Consider the following 19,642-nt stretch of genomic DNA (forward strand, 5'->3'; position numbering starts at 1 on the left):
CACTGCATAGATACGTGTGTATACAAATTATTAGTAAACAAATACACAAGTTTAGGATCACAATCCCAGGAGAGTCTTAATCATTTTCGTTGTTGTAAATATATTAAAAAATATTTGATATATTTTGTTTTAGGGTAACTTCACACATGTGTTTCGCACACATTTTGGAGGCAACATGCAATACGTCAATCAATAGATCTCAAATGATAACACTAACACGGAGTATATACGACAAACACTAAATGATAAAAGTAATTGGCTTTTTTATTGATTGGCTATTTATATGTAGCAGATAACTATTATCTATCTAAATACAGATATAATTTTAATATCTGCTATATAGAAAAGATAATTACTGCCACACTTCACCTGTGGACTTCCCAGGATAAAATTGTTAATAATCTATAACACAATTATGTGTGTCATAATTATATATAAATTTAATATGTACAATATATATTATGAAAGAGAAAGAATTTTTGGAACCTATATGTATTTAGGCTTTAAAATATATTAAAATATAGTAAAAAGTATTATAATCTATATATAAATTCCCATTGTTTTCTATATAAAATTATATAGAATGATAATGACTTAAATTGCAATAAACACAAATAGATAAGTTGCATTGTATAAATTGGGCTGTAACATTCTATTATATACATATTTTTTTTAAATAAAGATAACTCAATTTTTTAAAATATTGAAATTTTTTTTTGGTTGCATGCATATGCTATAAAAAGAAACAAATTGTACATATTCATCTAACTTTCCCTATTATATTTATATATACATACATATACACATACATACATACATACATATATACATATATATGTATTATGAACTTTATTAAATTTTATTTCTTATTAACGTTTTATGCAATTTTCATGTGTTACGAGTAAAAAATATCAATAAGATATGAAATAGATTGGAATAAATTGATATTAATTTAGATATACGTTATCTTTGCATCCAATTATTACGATGCTTCATACAATTCTTTCGAGCAACGTACCTATAAACATCTTTAATTATTTGCAACCTTTACACTGTTAATAATAGTTAACCCCAACAAATTTCAGATGTAGCATAAACTCCATTTCACCATTGGTTTATAGCGCTATTCTAAATTTTGTTTGTATCGCCCCCTATTCATATACATAATATGTAGCATACCTAATATATACCATTAATTAGCATTACAATTATTCTTGGCCAAAACCTTCCGTTTCTTCAATCGCATAATTTAACTTCTCCACTAGTTGGTCGTAACTTTTGTAGGGCGGCAAGTCTAATCTGTTGAAACAAGTATGTGATCTTGGCAGCCAGGTATCCTTTCCAAATTTTTCTATACAAAATCTTTGCGGACCATTGCTTCCTGTAATATAACATAATAAAATACATATTATTTTTACGAAAGATTCAATTACTATTTCAGTTATTAAATAATTTCAATTAGTAACTGTAACTGATAATATTTTTAGTTAATAATCTCTATATCAATTTTTCGATTAAATCTAAATTTATAAAATAAAATCAAAACGCGTCGATTTAATTCTATTTTCAATAAAAAAAGCAACTATCTCTTACCCATTAGTTCGGCAAATCCACCAACAGGTACACGACAAGTACCAGTTACAAATTGCAATAGTCTAGCCCTTTTTTCACTATCTGTTCTTGTTACAAACTAAAATACAAATAGCGAACATTGAAACATAATATTGAATAATAAATATGCTATAAAAGATTTTATATCTGAGCATTAAGATTTCTCACTACAATTATATTGAATTATGATGTTGAAAGCAATTCATGTAAATTTTTTAAACTCATTCGGATTCAGAATAAGACAAGAATTTTAACACAAACCTGCCAAAACCACAGGATTTGTTTACTGTTACGAGTGTAATGTCTATAAATAGTATTGCGTTGCCAATCTTCAACATCTATTTCCTGCATCCCGCAAAGCATAAGTTCTAGTTCACGTTCATCGAAATATTTGAGCCATTCGAGAGGTACAACCGAATTGAAGCCTTCCAAAAAAGCTTTCGTTTGTTCCTCTATCCCCCTTGTCATTCTCCATTCTGTCATTAACCTGTTGAATGTTCAAGATTAAAACTTTACTTTCTTACAGATGTACAGTTGCAATCATTTAATCGTTAGAAAGAAGTTATACCTGATATATTCTTCTTTATTGTCTTCGCCTACTCTAACTTTATCACCACCATCCTTTAACTCGTGATGTATTACTTGACCAAGAATCTCGAAATCCACGCTATAATACAATTCTAGGCCGCACTCGTCAATGTTATTTTCCTTAATCCATACCAGAGATTTATAAAATTCTGGATCAATGGATTCTATATCCTTCATAACTAATTTTTTATTCAACATACGCTTATAGAACGGCATTGTAAATCCGCTATATATGAATCTGCCATGATAAAGTGCCTGAAAAGATAAGATAATGTTTCGCACACAATTGTCTTCGTATGAAGTAGTAGAAGAAAATTAAATCGTTATCTAAAAGAGATAAGAAGTGTGAAAATAGATGGAACATTATCTGAAATAAAAGATCATACCATTGCAATAAACCTGCCAATAAATTTGAAATATTGTAAGTGGTCAGGATTGACGTACGATGCCGGATTTATTTGCAAACTATAATTGCTTTTATTGGCATACTCGAATAGGCAGTACATCGGATTCAAAACTTCATGGCTCAGTAAGAAAAACCATTCCCTGAAAACACAAACGCTTTCTCTTAATGTTTCTTATAATAAAACCAAGTAATAAGTGTTAAGAGAAAGATTCTTTCTACATTAGCATACAATAAATTATACAGTCGATTTCCTTAAATCTAGCATTTCTCTATTTTCTTTTATTCCAAACTAACCATTTTTAAACTAATATTTTTTATTTGCGTTATTGCTCTCACATTTGCTATGTAATTATATATCAAAATAAGAAAGCAAGTGAAAGTCAGAACATAATACTTTCATTCTGGACATTAGAATATAAGAGAATAGAAATTTTAGAATACGAGAAATCAATTATATAAATATTTTACATGTATCACATACCTAGATACACCTCCGTAGTCCAGACCTTCTTCTCCTTTAAATATTATGTATAATCGCCGTCTTAGCGCGAAAGCTTCTGCATTCATTATTTGATGATAAGAATCCTCGAACAATGTCTGCCGACTAACGCTAATCTTAATATGATTAGGCAGCGCGTTAGTCTGACATAAGAACCGGAACTGAGACAGTTTCCATCGAAATGACCTCTCGTACGCTCGTGGGACACGATATACACCTTTAGGACTGTATAACAGAGGAACAAAATATACGATAATCTAATATTTGCAATGTTATATAGAGCGTCAATTTGACACGATATATTTCAATAACATACCCTTTGGGTGCACCGGGTCTTGGATCCTGAAACGTCGTCGTTCGAGTATTGTGGTCGACGAAATAACGAACCCCATCTTCTGTTAATCGTATTTCCCAGCCGTCCGGTAAGGGCGGCTCATCCATTCCGGTTTCCTGACCCTGCGTTCGAGGATCCTCCCACTGCGTGGTTCTGTTCTTGTGATTTACATAATAAACTCTTCCCTCCGGTTGCTTTCGTCTTTCCCAGCCAGCTGGTAATGGTCCCAAAGCATCGTCATCATCAGCCACGGACGTTGACGGTCCCGCAGCAACTTGACTTCCATGAGCCTATGATAATAATAATTGTAAATATTAAATTTTTTTTTATTTATTATTTTTTTAAGGTAATCAGTTGATACTTACCTGAGGATAAAGAAACCTTTGATTGCCTTGTTGTACGACATATTGTCTTTCACCTTGCCAGTGTTGAAAATGCTGCAATCTCTCTGTATTTGGCCTTTGCCACGTAGTGCTTCTCGTATTATGGTCGACGTAATAGATTCTACCTCTCGGATCGCGACGAACTTCCCATCCAGGTGGCAAAGGCTGGGGTCTCTCCCAAGATGTACTTCGAGTATTATGATCGACATAATACCTAATAAAGAAGAACATGACAGAGATATCAATTTCACTCTAAAATATACTCGATCAATACATATATATATCTTACCTTCTCCCATACAGATCGTATCTCATTTCCCAACCGGGCGGCAACGGTTCTTCGGAATTGACATCTTCAGCGAGTAGCGCCGAGGATCCTGGTTGCGCGACAGATTGCGCTGTCGCGGGTACAGCCGTAGATTGACCCGGCAACGAGACCGCGGTCTGCGGAATTCGCGACACGCTGGAACGAGGATCCGACAGCGTGACGGGGGAGGACATGTGTTCCGGGATAGAAATAGTCCGTCCATCGGGCAAGGAAAACACCGCCGATTGTTCCGATCGAGAGGCGGACGATGACGCGGTGCGGTGACCGTCTGTCGGCAGAATATTCGCGTTTTGTTGACCAGCACCACGCGAAACACCAGCACGTAGATCCGTATTCAACGACTGCTCCGCGCGAGGAACTCGTAAATCCTCTTGCAGCCGAACGCTCGTAGATTGTTCCGTAGATTGTTGCTGCCTCGACGCGCGTAGATCCTCGCCCGTACGAGCGGATTGCTCGGATTGCCTCATTCCTCGCGAATCTTCGTTCAGACGAAGGTTGTTCGCTGATTGTTCGGTCTGCTGTCTCATTCCACGCATATCCTCGGACGCACGAATGCCGCTCGCGGTGGATTGTTCCGCTTGTCTCGCGCGTAGATCCTCATTCGTCGTGCTCGTCCGTCGAATGTTCGTAGACTGTTCCACAGGCTGTCTCGTTTCGCGTAAATCATCCGCTAAAAGGTTGCCACTCGCCGATTGTTCCGATCGTGTCACCACACGACCGTCCGCTAGAGTCGTGACGACGGTCGGTTGTTCGATTCGTAAAGCATGTTCCAGTGTTCGCGAGCCGACCACCGGTTGTTCTATTCGTAGCGCGTGCTCCGATCGTGTCATCACACGACCATCCGGTGAAGTCGCGATGACGGTCGGTTGTTCTATTCGTAGAGCACCATTACCGCCACGTGCATCCGCATGCAAGGACACGTTCAAGTCGGTCTGAGATACACCAGAACTGTGCTCCATCGGCGGATCTTGTCGCAAGATGTCGCGGACATTCGCCGCGCACATCTGTTGGCCGAGGATCATCGAGGAGGATTGCTCCGATCGTGATATATTACGTAGATCCGATTTGGCCATCGCCGATTCCGCTGGATTGCCGTAACTACCTCGCCTGTACACTCGACCTTCCGGCGAATTAGCCGATGCCGGGGATTGATCTTTAATGTTCAGTCTACCTGCGAAAGTTCGTATGTCCGCGGCATGCCGATTTCCCGGAGACATCGTGGATTTATCCGCTATTGGAATTGCGTGCCCGTTCATCAAAGTGTTCGCAGATAGACTGCTGCTGCTGCTGCTGCTAACATTATTATCCGATGTACCATCCACGCTCGAAACCACCGCGGTAGAAGATCCGATGTTGCTGTTTGCTTGACTGTTTCCACTGTTATAGTTGGAACTGAGATGGATATTTGTCAAACGACACATAGACGGAGCGAGACTCTCGGAACTATGCAATCTCATACGCGCACGGACTCCGCCGTTGAGAATACTTCGATTATTCATTGTATCATTGTTTGTGGCACCTAAAACCATAAAATCCGATATATAATAGCAAATAATAGAAAACAGAATCTTATGATATAAAATTATTAATATTCGAAATCTCTCTTTTAAACGAACTTAAGTTATTTTAAAAAATATTTAAATTTTAAAGAATTTTTTATACATTAATTATAATAAAATTTTTCTTACCATCAGATTGTATTTGGCAAAACGGTTCATTAACATTTACCGGAGTCTCGTTAATTGTATCAATTCTAAGTCCATCAAATACAGTAATCAATTCGCCAACTTTGCATAATTGCGAATCATGCTTACTTTCACTCATTAAATCAAATGTTAATTCTAAATTTTCTAATTTTCCATTATAATGTGATAGCACTTGGAATAGGCTTATCCGTTTTTCTCCTATTAATGCATCCTTGCGAAATGTACTATGGTCAAGCAGTCGAAAGTGCAATTGAGAATATGGCGTGACAAGTATAGTAAATTCTTCGTTCCATTTTGGCTGATACGTAGACTTTGATACTTCTGTTTTACGAGGACTTTTATCATCAACTGAGAACTCTATATATGGATTAGGCTTTAGGAAAGTCGAACTTCTCAATATTGCTGCTTCGACTAGAATAATTAAATGTCATTATTAACATAGATAAAGCTGTCAGCTCTGCTTATATAATTCAGGTTATTTTGTATCATTATTCATAGTTGTAAAAAGAAAAAGAATTTAAAAATATAGAAAATACAAAAATATTAAAAGTACAACATATAATAAAATTATATTTTTCACAAAAAAAAAAAATATATATATATATATAATTAAATATTTTTGTACATATTATATTTTTAAAATATTTATATATATATATATATATAACACAAACATATAAAACATTATATACAAGAAAATATTATATAATGAAAGAAAATGAACTACTATTCATTATTTATTACTTTATCTAACAGGAAATAAGCTATTAAGATTAAGATATTATTTATCTTTTACACTCATCTTTACCATGAATAATGAAACATTTTAACCAACAATAAATTGATAATTAACATCAATGTTACAAAGCATGCAAATGAATATGCATCTAAATACTTAAGAAAATTTAATCAAAGATATAAGCATAGTAAGAACATTTAAAAAATAAAAATAATATAATAATTTATATCTCAAAATAGGTTTTTTAGAAACATATTTTTGTATAAAGTTATGTATCCATCTTTTAATACAATGAGATTGTTTATGAATGTCAATGATTCATGCCTTATATATCTTATCACATGCAAAATTTCAGATTACTTACTTGTAATACTTAATTGGTGAAAACCAGGCGAAACCGCTTCTTCCTCGCAATGGGACATTGTACAAAGTTAATTAGAATTCAAAATAATGTCCTTAACGAATTCATAATTCTTCTATCAAATAATTCTCTTGTAATACCTGCAACAAACACACACAAGCAAGTTTAATAAATAGACAATTATAGATCAACTCTTTAGAATTAGTTTTGTATCAATCATATGAGATCCATTAGTTGATTCATAATCAACTAATCTCATACATATTGATAACATAAATAATTATAATCATTTAAGAAAAACAAAAAGTTGTAACTATTTGTGTTACTTTGAAAAACGCTGTAGTACGATTACATATTTGCTCCAAATCATCAGCTGTTCTAACAAATCTATAGCACGTAAGTATATATTGCAATCAAGAATATCATTAAACAATTTATAAGGACGCATTCTAGACTTGTATACAACTTGACGTCGGATATTATAAAACTGCAACTGATTCTTTCGGTCCCCAAAAAAATATATTTTCGAGAGGGGAAGGAAAAATTACAAGATCGTCGATGTCCAATCTTACTTAATCGTCGTCGAAATGTTATCGCACTCGACCAACTCTCGCAAATTCTCTTCGCGCAGAGAGAATATCCGACTGAGGGAACAAATAGCTCGTAGGCTAGCTGAGCTAACAGAGATACGAACCGAAGTCGACGTCTCCGGCTGTTCACGATATTCCGAACGACAATCTGCCGTCGTCCATCCCTCGCACGTTTAACGATCTTATCGCGGCGAAAATTAATGGAAACACTCGGGATTTGCGTTATCATTAAACCTCGCTATATATCAATCGGTCACCATCTTTTCATACGTCAAACGTAGAGTCTCTTGATGTATCTGTGTGAAAGACTGCAAGGTGATCGCGCAGTTGTTTTTTTTTATAATTAAAAAAAGAATTCCGCCGTTAAAGAGTCGGGAAGGTGATTCTCGAGCTAGATATATGCATGCTCTAGTCCCATCCGTAAAATTCACGCGAGTTTTGATTCACACGCGAAGAGCCGCGAGTCGAAAACTCGCAGGTCTCTCGCAGTCTCGCTCAGCAGTGGCTATCGCGCTGATAAAGACAACTACTGTCCAGGAAAAGAGATAAAAATAATTATCAGGGTGTAAAGGACGAACCACATCGAATTTTTATACATAACTGGACGAGCGAGCTATACTCATTCTGGCAATTCTAAAATGAAAGGATTCACAATGCGTTTGATGTGTTCGACGTATGTACACAAAACGTCTGAAAATACCTTCACTTCCAGTTTGGCACATTTTCAGATCGGCTGCACCGCACCTAAGTATTCATGCCTCGTGACTGTTGGCGACAGCAGCCAATCAGCGTCCGTCAAAAGCCCGTATCAGCTTATTATAGGCCGTGAGGGTGCCGTCACATGGGGCGTAACTTGCGTAAGCGTAACCAGCGGATCGCCAATCACCGAGTTATTCCGATAGAGCTCGACGAAGGGCTCTATCGGAATAACTCGGTGATTGGCGATCCGCTGGTTACGCTTACGCAAGTTACGCCCCATGTGACGGCACCCTGACGCGTGAAAAAGTTTAAAGCACGTATGAAGGTGCCTTTTCATGCTGACGCTCGACGCTCATTTTTAGCGTCAAAAGACGTCACGTGACCAAAAATAAAGATACCAATTCGTCAATTTTGGTCACGTGACGTCTTTTGACGCTAAAAATGAGCGTCGAGCGTCAGCATGAAAAGGCACCTTTACACTACGAATTGCGATAGAGGTTACAATTGACAGTTGCGAATTGACCAATCAGAGCAAAGCGGCTGAGCGGCTGATTGCAAACGAGCCCTCAACCCGTAATGTAATACAGGCTTTAGGCCACATGCAAATCGACCAATCGCAGTCAAGCATTCTGATGTATGTTTGATATATTTATTTATTTATTAATTTATTAATTTATCATATTAATATATGAAGTAATATTATTATTCAACTAAATAGTCGAGCGCAATTAAAGGTGAGATAAAATAAATGAAGATAAAAATCAAATATGTATATTATTTCTAACATTTTATATTTCTTTCTCATGTGGAATACGATGCAAAGTACGTACGTTACTGAGGCTAGACGCTTGGCGTTACCGCGCATGCGCGCAGTCCTGTCCCACGATTTTTCCACTTGCATGATGTCAGTGTATATCGCGCGCGCGTCACATCGACATGCGCGCTTGTGTGCCTATCATTATTATAGAATTGAAAATTACATATCGACGAGAAAAAATTGGCCGAACGGCCGGGGACGTATCGTAACCTTCTTACATCGTGCGGAATAAACAATCGGGTCTCTCTCCTTCTCATGGCGTATGTCAATGTAGCCGAGTGGAAGACGGATCAAGTGTGCGAGTGGCTGAAAGGTGCGACAGGAATGTTTTATTAGCGCATTTAAGATTGTGGGAAAAACGGGCAGTGCCGCGAAAAACATGTCGGAATCCTATTCAATTTCGTGTGTATTGTGTATATGTGCGTGAGAAAATCCATTCTCTCTTCGCGATACCCTCTCTCCCCCCTTCTGTTCCCACTCGTTTCTCTCCACCCTTCCTCTCGGCCTTTCGGTTTATTAATGCGTGTAAATGACTGCTTTCATTCATTCATTCGTTCATTCATTCGTTTATTCATTCATTCATTTATTTGTTCGCTCGATCGTTGCGTAATTCTTACACGATTTCCTGTACTCTCGATGAAATTTAATATCGATTGAGATTGATTAAACGAATCTTTAATTAACAACGAATGTCATTTTCTTGCAATGATTGATTTTTTAAGATTGCTTAATTCGTTATTTTGTAGGCAGATTTGATACTAATTTTATATGTTGATAGTTTATCATGATTACAAATATTTTATTTAATACAATATAACAAACATGGGTATATATGTATATATATATATATATATATATAATTCTCATATTTTTTACTTATTATTTACTTATTTTTCTAATGTATTATTTTATAGATATTTATTGTCAGAAAAAATATATATACATTTATACTATATATATATATATATATATACTACACAAAGCAGCAGATGAGATTATATATTATAATTTAATCGTTAATTTTTAAGCATACTTTGTTAAATTCACAGTTATATATACAGTAGTATTTCTCTACAATATAATGCAATTTTTTTTTAATGCCTTGTTATTAGAACAATGGAGTTTTATTCTAGCTAATTATCATCTCCTATGACTCATCCCAGGAATGTTCTCAATCACCAACACTTTAATTTTTTTGTGTTACAGGTTTAGATAATTCCATACTTCCCTATGTCCATAGTTTTATGAATCATAGTGTTAATGGACAACAATTACTAAGTTTACAACCAGAGGATTTAGAATGTTTGGGTGTACTAAAACTTGGGCATCAAGAAATTATACTCGAGGCTGTAGAGTATCTGAGAAATTTTCATTATGAACTGGACAGAGAAAATTTGCAGTTACTGGCGCTACGACTTTCATGCCAGGCGCACAGCTTACACAATGAATTGTCTCGTCAAACCGATTCAAAGCCTGTTACAACTCAAACGTTATCAGACGTAGCATCGGTTATGATGGCAGTCAAACCTCTAGTGAGGTGGCTGGATCGTCCTCCTTTCTGTGGACAATTGGAATATAATGACAAGAAGGCTGAATTAATGAAACTATCTTTAGAAATGGCTACATGTGCACAAAGAGATAGATTCGCTGAGAAACCGATCGAAGAAATTAGAACAACTTGTGATCAATTGGCAAAATTAGCAGATTATATTATTCAAGATAACGATGATCCTATGATTTTACAGCCTGCCAGTTTAGATCTAGCAACATTAAAAAAGAAATCTGGTGATGATTTGGTAAGTTCTCGGTAATTGTTAACTGCTAGCTAGATTTTGATTGTTATATATTATCAACTTTTCATACTTTATTCAAGCTTAGTATTGTAAATACTTGTATCGAGATTTTATATATTTATTTAAAATATTTTATTACACTGGTTACAATAATTTTAATAATGAGATTACTTATTGAGCAGCTATATTTACTCTAGAATGATTTGGTCACATCCTGCATTGATAAAGCTCTATCAAACAAAATATAATATTGTGACTGTGACTTCCTGTCTAGATAATTTGCTTTGTAGGCACATAATCAAGATACAACCTATTGAATTAATACAATTTTCACACAAATATATATTTACAATATGGTTTATTTAATTATAAAAATTAGACTTTATGCTTTTTTTCTATTCCCCAGGGTTTTTATATTTTACCATCTTTCCATGGAGCACATCAGATAGCTGAAATCAAGTTTGGATCTGCCGCACACCAATGTGGCAAAATGGAAGAGGGTGATGAGATAGTTCAGGTAGGCAAAATCCAATTTTTGTAATTAATAAACTGATAAATTATTTAATTAGTAACATATATATATATACATATGTATAAATTTGTTAGGTAAATTATCAAACGGTAGTTGGTTGGGAGAGAAAAAACTTGCTTGAATTATTTCGTGAGAGCCCAGCAGAAATCCTCTTGACTCTAAAACGTAGGCCAAGGCATACTAAAGTTTACGGGCAAATTTATATAAAACCATATAGACTTCCAAGTAACAAAAAAACCTCTTATACAACACGATGGCAACATAATCTTCCATCTCCTAGACCAGAATTATTAACAATACCTGACTTTACAATGCCATTACCTAGGTAAGCTGTCTTTCTACATCTTAATTGTGACTTTTGCTACTAATATTCTTTTCTTATCTAATAACATGTAACGCACACACATGATTTATATAATTTAAATCATGCATATGTATGTGTGTGATATATATTATATATATACGTAGCATGTAGTTTTAGTCTAACAAATGTATCTTCTTAATGCTTTCCTTTATATTTTTAATTTAAGTGTAAAACGTTTATATTACTAATTAAGATATTTTGTCACATAGACATATGCCAAAGAATCCCAGTCCGGAACCGGCAAGTATTTTAGATACAGTTAATATGTTGGATACAATGGCCACAGATAGTAGCGACTCGGACAGCGAGGTAGAACCACCTCTTTCTATCCGCCTGTATTCCGCGAAACCGAGAAACTTAGTCCAAAGGCGAGCTACGATTACGGGTGCCAGTCCTACGTCGAAACACGGTATCGATATCGAGCAATTTTGGAAGGAGCTGAAGCAAGAGCACAGTACGACCTTCCAGTTGCGCGACAAAGCGGCGTCCTGCGCCCACGGTCTGGATAATGTATTACCGGTGGTAAATATACGGCCGCAAACGTGTTTAGGATTAGAAACGACGAAAAAGAGGAAAAAGACTGACGAACAAACAGCGGACGATAAGAAGGTGCAGTTTGAAGAAAAGTTGACCGACGTTGAAAGCACTCATCCGGACGAAGTGAAGAGAACGATTCACAATACAAGGGAGAGAGTTACTCCTACGCAGAGCTTCGACGACGGCACAAATAAAAATAGCAATAAGGAGCAAGTATTTACGATTAACGTCAACGATAGCAATAATGTAAGTGATATAACCGTGCCTTTGGATGAATGTAATAATTTTATCGGCGATACATGTAATATTAATAAGAACACGCCGGGAAACGTGGAAACCGGCGTAAGATCCGGTGCGAAAGAACGCGGTAAATTAGATAAAAGTTACAGTACCCCCGCGTACGATCTATCGGACACCGAGGATAAGGAGGATAGAAAATTAGCGCCCTTTCAGAATCCATTTTGTAAATTAGACTTACCTGCTCATTGTTCCAACAATGTACCAAGTGGTGCTTCAACAAAGACTGATGTTTGTACGATGTATACCGAGAGTGCTGTTGATAACGTAACATTGAAGAATACGAACGGAGAGAATAAAGAAGAAACATCCGTGTCCAGGATGTGCAGCAGCGGTAATGTCGCGCAAAAGGTCAGCGACATTGAGAAACAGATCGCGCATGTAAACGCAGAGGAACAAGTAAGTGTCTTCGGAGTGCCTAAGGAATTAGATTCGCGTAAGAATATTATACGCATTACGGTAAACGACGCAAATCCTAATAATAATTGTATAGAAGAGAAAAACCAAAGCAATATCGAATGTAATGTATCGAAAGTGAATATAAATACGTGTGACGAGAAGCATCCCGTCGCGGAGTTAAGTACAGTCGAGTGCAAAAAAGATTTAAGCAAATTCCATTCTGCAGGAGCTATTTGTTCCACAAATTTGGCATACAAATGTCACGAGAATATTGTTTGCAATAACTCGGAAATGTCAAACAGCGAAGAAGCATGTAGCAACAGTAGCAGTAATAGTAATAGTAGTACTAGTAATAGCAGCAACAGCATTGAAAGAGACGAGGCGTTGCAAAAATTCAGCAAAATTTTGCAAACAGTCGATTGCGCCTTAACTCAGCACGCGAAATTGCTTGAGAAGAAGTCTTCCGTGATAGTATCGAAAGAGGATTCTATCAAGACAAGAATATCGCCAAGCAATAACGTCAAATCTTCTATCGAGGACGATCTGCCGAATGTTTCCAAGATACAGATTAGCGAAAAACCACAAGCTAAAGAGATAAAATCTGCGGAAAACTCGTCTTTGGCGCAGGCTACGATGCAGTCTTGCCGTTACATAGAGTTACCGAAGATCGAGTCTGTTAGAAAACTCGAAAATAAGTCTCAAACACCACCAGAACCGCCGCCTCGTAAGTATTACACGAAGCACGCGGCGGTGACCGATTTGAAATTAAACGTTACTTCAAAAATTCCGAATAGTTTGGAAAAACCTCAAGTTCCGGAGAGACCTAAGATAAGGCAAGACTTTAGAAAAGTAGATAATTTAAATTTACCTGCAAATCACATCAGAAGCAATTCTGATTGCCAAGATAGAGAAAATTCCTCCTCCGATGTACTTAATGCAGAAAATTCGACGGATTTTCTCGGACTAATTAAAAGTCTAAATGACCAAAAGTTTACCCAATCTGACACTTCGTTATATAATGAAAATACCAATAAACAATCAAGAGAGGATAAATATTCTTTTGAAAAATACGAACCGTTCATCGAGAAATTCGCTTGCTCCAGTCACTCTATAACAGACTGTTATAAATCTTGTCATTCTCGTAATGTCGAGTGCACCGATGGTGCGACGCCCTCGAAACAAATGATATCCCCGGATCTAAAAGCGAAATCGTCGGAGAAGGATAAAAGTTTCGAGAAGAGTGTTGTTAATAGAGCTATGATGGTGGCTAGAAGTATTGGCTTACACAGTAGTTTGAGCAAATCCAATAGCAGTCCAAGAAGTAGCAGAAAACGGAATATATTGTTGGCAAGTAAGTATAATTAAGTAACAATTTTTTTTCTCAATTCATTATACTTGAGAGAGATTGATTTCGATAATAATATCAATCAAATTTAAAAAAAATATATATTATACATATTCACACAAAATTATCTTCTTTAAATATGTATTGCAGTTTGATATGAGTAATATTATTTTTTTAAAATAATGTTATATTTTAGATTATTTGAGAATTGTATTAAAAAATATATTTCTTTTTCTCTTTCTTTTTTTTATAGAGAGAAGAAACGTATCCGTGAAAGAAGTTGGTAGTGGGGATTTGGAAGGATGGCTGGTTTATCGAAGCAGAGGAGCAGGCGGCGCCTGGGCGAGAGCCTGGTTCGTGCTAAAGTGCTCATCTTTGTACAGGTAAAAACTGTTCGAAAGACGCGTGTTACTATAACTTTTATATCGAAATATATTATATAATATATATAAATGTTATATAATATATAACTATGTTATATAATATATATAATTATATTAATTTATTTTTAATTATTTTTTTTTAGATTTAAGACACAGGACAGTACGAAAGCCGACTGCTTGATCGTGTTAACGGGTTTCACCGTATCACCAGCTGCCGAAGTAAAATCGAGGAAGTATGCCTTCAAGGTATACCATACGGGGACGGTGTTTTATTTTGCCGCCGATGCTGAGGATTCGTTGATTCTGTGGCTGGACGCGGTCAGTAAAGGCACCCTCGGCGCGGATACCCAAAATCAGATCGTCGGACTTTTCAGCGAGACTGACGAGAGCGACAATGAAAGTCACAAGAGCAAGATAAAACCTTGTACCTTGGAGTCTAAACCAAATCTGGAAAAGAACACGTTTGGCTCTTTAAAAAAGGTCGTACGAAAGGATATCGGATCGTTCAAAGATCATCATGAAATTAGTGGAGCGAGTTTGGATCGAAAATATCTAAAGTTTCTCGGTGCCAGAAATCAAAATATGCCCGTTCCAACGGCACAATTTAGAAGTTACAGAAGAGTACTTCCCACGTCGACGCCAAATAAGTAAGAGTAACATTCATTGAGAATGTCCCATGTATCTTCTTTAAACACAACATGCTCAATGTTTTTTTTTCTTCTACAGAAAAGAAGACTCCAATTCAAATTCCCCGGATTTGCAAATGACTATCGCGGGTAGCACATTTTATGGATTAAGCGGCTCACAGAGCGCCACGGATATGTCGAGCACGTCGAGCAATCAAGACATGGGAGATTATCGACGTGCCACGGACAGGTAATTTTTATATACATTTTTTTCCTTAATGTCACACATTGCGGAAGAATATTTCTCTTCTGCAGAGAATAAATAATATATCTCACAACATTTTATCGTTACAATATATAGATCCGTCGATAACCGTAGAAGACCAGATGACTTGCAAAGCTTCATCACGCTCGAAGAATTCATGTTGTCGCAACAAAATGAGGATCAACAGCGGTCGAGTACGATAAATAGATCGTTGTCTCCACGCGCGACACCTTTGACCGGCGATCATGTGCATGTGGAGCATAGGAATTTGAATAATAACGCGGCTTACGGCGAGCACATCAGACAGTTGAACGATACATTCTTGAACAATGATTGCATTTACGGCAAGACTAACGATGAGATATCGAGAGGTAGTAGCGCGATGTACGCTCACTCGAGAAATACGAATGCGCACGAGCATACGGTGCGTCAATTCAGCGGGGATTGCTTAGTTATGACCCGATGTGAGAGCAAAGGAGATTGCGCAGGCGATAAATCTTGTAATAACAAGTATACGACGGCCGGACAGAAAAGGATAAGGGATCCTGCACAAAAGAGAAGAACGCAGGAGCCTGCGAATGTTCAGCAAGCGAGACACGGCGATTCGAATCATTGGAGAAGCCCAATGAGTAGCCCCATAAATAAGCATGATTCTCCGAGTTACAGTAGAGATTATGAGCATAATATGCATGCACAATCTTCCAATCACGAAAGCTACCAGATGCACGATTGTCTTCCGTCCAGGAACATTGATACTTTGATAGAGGATTTCAAGACTGGACCGAAACGACTCATTAGAAATGATGGTAATCTTACAGATTCCTTCCTGTAATCACGTTAAATTGTAACGTTAGAAGGGAAAACTTATAACAATTTTTTCTTACATTATTTTACGTCAAAATAAATTAATCTTTTTATATGTACTATCATATACAGAAAAAATTTATACAATTTCTTACATCTGACATAGATTATTATGGCTGGAGTGAGCTTTAAACAGGAGCTTTGATGCTTCATCATATTATTTATCAATATTCATAATGATTATTTGAAATTAAATTTATCTTTGCTTTTTTTTTATTTAGATTATTCTGGATCTAGTAGCGATCTCGCAAGTCACACATCATTTGAAACACAACGCATAAATAATGTAACGATTAATCGAAAAGGGAGTTTTAATCTCACTAATCGTCACGATTATAATTCTTCCGATAAACACTGGCTAGACTCATTAAGACGCGGCGGCGACAGGAAAATCTCGAATTACGATCAGAATCGTTTAAAGAACGTCGCGCAATATCAACCACCACCTATAACAACGTCACCTTTCGAACAAGAAGGCATGAGAGCCGCGTTTGAAATGCATTTGGATAAGAGCGATCAGATGCAGAAGGGGAATCGTTTGAAAAATTTATTCGGCACCAAACAGCAGAAGCCTTGTACCTTGGATCTTCCTAAAGACACTCAAAAAACCATATTAGGCAAGTAATTCTTATTAAATATAGAGAATACTAAACGCACAATTTCTTTTCGCGCAAACTGATCTTAAATTTTATTATCATTACGTACAAGCAGGCTCGCCGAGATTACATAGGGCGCTATTTCGAGATAAAGGTTCTAATCAATCGCAGCATCGATTGTCCACTCGTTCCGGTAGTCAAAGTCCTGGTGATAGTGGAATCAGTCAATCTCACAGTTCTTTCAGCGGGAATAGTCCTTCTCAAACGAGTCAGAGTTTCAGTTCGGTCAGCTCAGCCAGTGAGTGGAGTCCGGATGTAACAACACCATCTAACATGTCAAAGGTACAATCGAATATTCTTTACTTAGATTTTACTATTTTTATCTCATGTTTCAATCTCTTTTATCATTCTCGCTTTACCTACTTCCAGTTAAGTGATAACATAGAAAATGTAGAGTAATAAATACGATTTAATCATGTAAATCGCATTAAATTTTGCATACAAATTTATATTATTAATGATTATTATATATAGATAGCGAAATATTCATTAAATAAACGATGTAACGATTTTTTTCCTTTGCAGTATGGCAGCGGATATTTCTCTGGTCACAGGGGCTTTTCCAATTCTAGCAGGAGCTCGTTGGCACCTCCAACGTTACCATATATACCTCCGCCAACATCTCCGCCACCCGATTATCCCGGCTTAGAATATCCGCCGGTATTTGAACCCGGTACTTACTCTCTTTCGGATGCATCGTTACTACGCAATCGCAATAAAAGTAATCAAGATACAACTCAATAACAAGAGAAACGAGCCAAATTTATCTCTTTAACAACCAAAGATAAGAATTTCTTTCGATCAATCGATTGATAGGTGTTCTAATACACATAAAGGTATTGTTAAATTTATTACATATCATATATACTATATACTGTAATTAAAGTTAAAATATTCTCTGCCATTATCAAGTATTTCGAAGTAACCGTCCATTGCCTGATTCCACAAATGTAACAAGCATATTCATATATAGTTATCGAAATTGTAAAATGTTTATTTTTCTCCAAAGACGTGTCCTAAAGACGAAATATTTTGCAAAGAGCTGAATGTCGCAACATGGAGAAGACTGAACTAAAAATTATCTAACATTGCCCGTTAGATACTGTAAATTAACGATTTTTATCTATTTTTCTTGTTTCAGAGAAGTACTTTGTTAGATTATGATTGTTCTTGTTAAAAATGAATCATAAAATAATTTATTGTGACTTCCGAAGCAATTTATAAATTTATCATGTGCGAGTTCTATATGTGTATATAATATGTGTATATAATATGTATATATATGAATATGTATATATATGAATATGATATTCATGTTTGCTTATACTTTTATTATGTACATATGTATTATGTACCCATAATTGCAATATCTTTATTAATGAGTAATTGAGTAATTTTCATCTATCATTTCATCATATTTAAAATATTACGTATAATGCATAACAATTGCTTACTTACTATGGAAAGATATTTATATGTTCACATTTTTTATAATATAATCTTTCATAATTAATAAAAGGTATTTGCATTAGGTTATTGCAAATAAAATGGCCGAATTATTAGTAAAATTTTCAATATAACTATAATTTTTTGTTAATATTTATTTTAATGCGAACATAATACATTATGACTATGTTTAAAAAAAATCGTCATTTTAGAATTCACTCTAAAGATATATTGCTGTATATTGTTAAATGTTTTTTGCTAAAAAATAATTATGATTTTTCATGTATTTTAACAAATTTATATAATTACTTTCTTCTTTTTTCTAAAAATTTGATTTGAGCATTTGTAAATAGCATTTGCTACAAAATTTATTAATATAAAGTTTTGAACCAAGATATATAGAATTCATTTTTCATGTTATAATTTTATCTAACAAAATTTATATATATAATATTACTATAATATTATAAAAAGATATTTCGGCCGTTTAATGCAATATATTGATAAGTAGATGTATGTACCTATGAATAATATTGTATTTTTTTACCAATGTAAAAAGATGTATATAATGGGATGTTTTTAAATATATTGAGTTTATTTTTTTAATTATTCAACACGTTTTTCGCTTTTGTAACAATTTATAGTTTATAATTTAACAATAGAAATCATATATATTTTGTATATACTTATATTACAAATGAGATCTTTCTCTTTGAATAGATAGCAATCAATTAATATAGAATATGATATGTGTACTGGATTGCGCTGAATATAAAGTGTTAATGATGCTATATATGACTATATGTACTAAAATGTTTCCAGCTGATATCTCGTTTAAATAATTTTATTATCACATAGTAGATAAAAAAGTGCATAAGCTATTGGAACACATTATGATTTAATCTAATATTGTTTAAAAATTTCACGATGAATACTTTTTTATGCTGCAACTTTATTCAATATACAGGAATTAAAATGTCTTATATTTCCTTCATGCATTAACAATCATTTTCATATTTTCTTTATGTACTACATTTTATATAGAAATATGGATAATAACTTTTTAACTTGTTA

The 19,642-nt window shown here is 35.2% G+C and overlaps 2 protein-coding genes across 3 annotated transcripts; one reads left to right on the forward strand and one right to left on the reverse strand.

Annotated features, from left to right (window-relative positions):
• Positions 1-99: 99 nt before the first annotated feature.
• On the reverse strand, positions 100-8,097 carry Su(dx) (Suppressor of deltex). Its single transcript, XM_083039753.1, has 12 exons — positions 7,650-8,097; positions 6,959-7,095; positions 5,838-6,266; positions 4,111-5,668; positions 3,804-4,035; positions 3,421-3,728; positions 3,087-3,329; positions 2,586-2,745; positions 2,180-2,454; positions 1,873-2,098; positions 1,594-1,690; positions 100-1,381 (listed from the first exon to the last, which is right to left on the reverse strand). Exons 2-12 carry the CDS (start codon positions 7,014-7,016, stop codon positions 1,209-1,211), a joined length of 3,759 nt encoding a protein of 1,252 aa, XP_082895879.1. The 5' UTR covers positions 7,017-7,095; positions 7,650-8,097; the 3' UTR covers positions 100-1,208.
• A 1,078-nt stretch (positions 8,098-9,175) lies between these two features.
• Positions 9,176-19,013, forward strand: Cnk (connector enhancer of ksr). 2 transcript variants are annotated; one of them, XR_014425466.1, is made up of 13 exons: positions 9,176-9,374; positions 10,268-10,857; positions 11,261-11,371; positions 11,461-11,711; positions 11,960-14,334; positions 14,582-14,711; positions 14,855-15,358; positions 15,438-15,587; positions 15,699-16,408; positions 16,688-17,083; positions 17,178-17,404; positions 17,648-17,958; positions 18,132-19,013. XR_014425466.1 is itself a non-coding variant. In XM_083039827.1 (12 exons), the coding sequence occupies exons 1-12, from the start codon at positions 9,317-9,319 to the stop codon at positions 17,864-17,866; spliced, it is 5,721 nt and encodes a 1,906-aa protein (XP_082895953.1). In that variant the 5' UTR covers positions 9,176-9,316; the 3' UTR covers positions 17,867-19,013. The 2 variants fall into 2 exon arrangements, 1 of the variants encoding a protein (XP_082895953.1); XM_083039827.1 differs by having other exon boundaries at positions 17,648-19,013.
• The last annotated feature ends 629 nt before the right edge of the window (positions 19,014-19,642 follow it).

This window comes from Prenolepis imparis, unplaced genomic scaffold (genome assembly GCF_030444845.1).
Source record: "Prenolepis imparis isolate NDT839.2.m4 unplaced genomic scaffold, iyPreImpa1.0 SCAF_6, whole genome shotgun sequence".
Lineage (NCBI taxonomy): Eukaryota > Metazoa > Arthropoda > Insecta > Hymenoptera > Formicidae > Prenolepis > Prenolepis imparis.

Excerpts from the sequence above, each read along its gene's own strand:
- Cnk (XM_083039827.1), top strand. The coding sequence starts at position 9,317 with ATGGCGTATGTCAATGTAGCCGAGTGGAAGACGGATCAAGTGTGCGAG. Across the intron at positions 9,375-10,267 it reads AGTGTGCGAGTGGCTGAAAG|GTTTAGATAATTCCATACTT; the intron begins GTGCGACAGGAA and ends TTTGTGTTACAG. Across the intron at positions 10,858-11,260 it reads AGAAATCTGGTGATGATTTG|GGTTTTTATATTTTACCATC; the intron begins GTAAGTTCTCGG and ends TCTATTCCCCAG.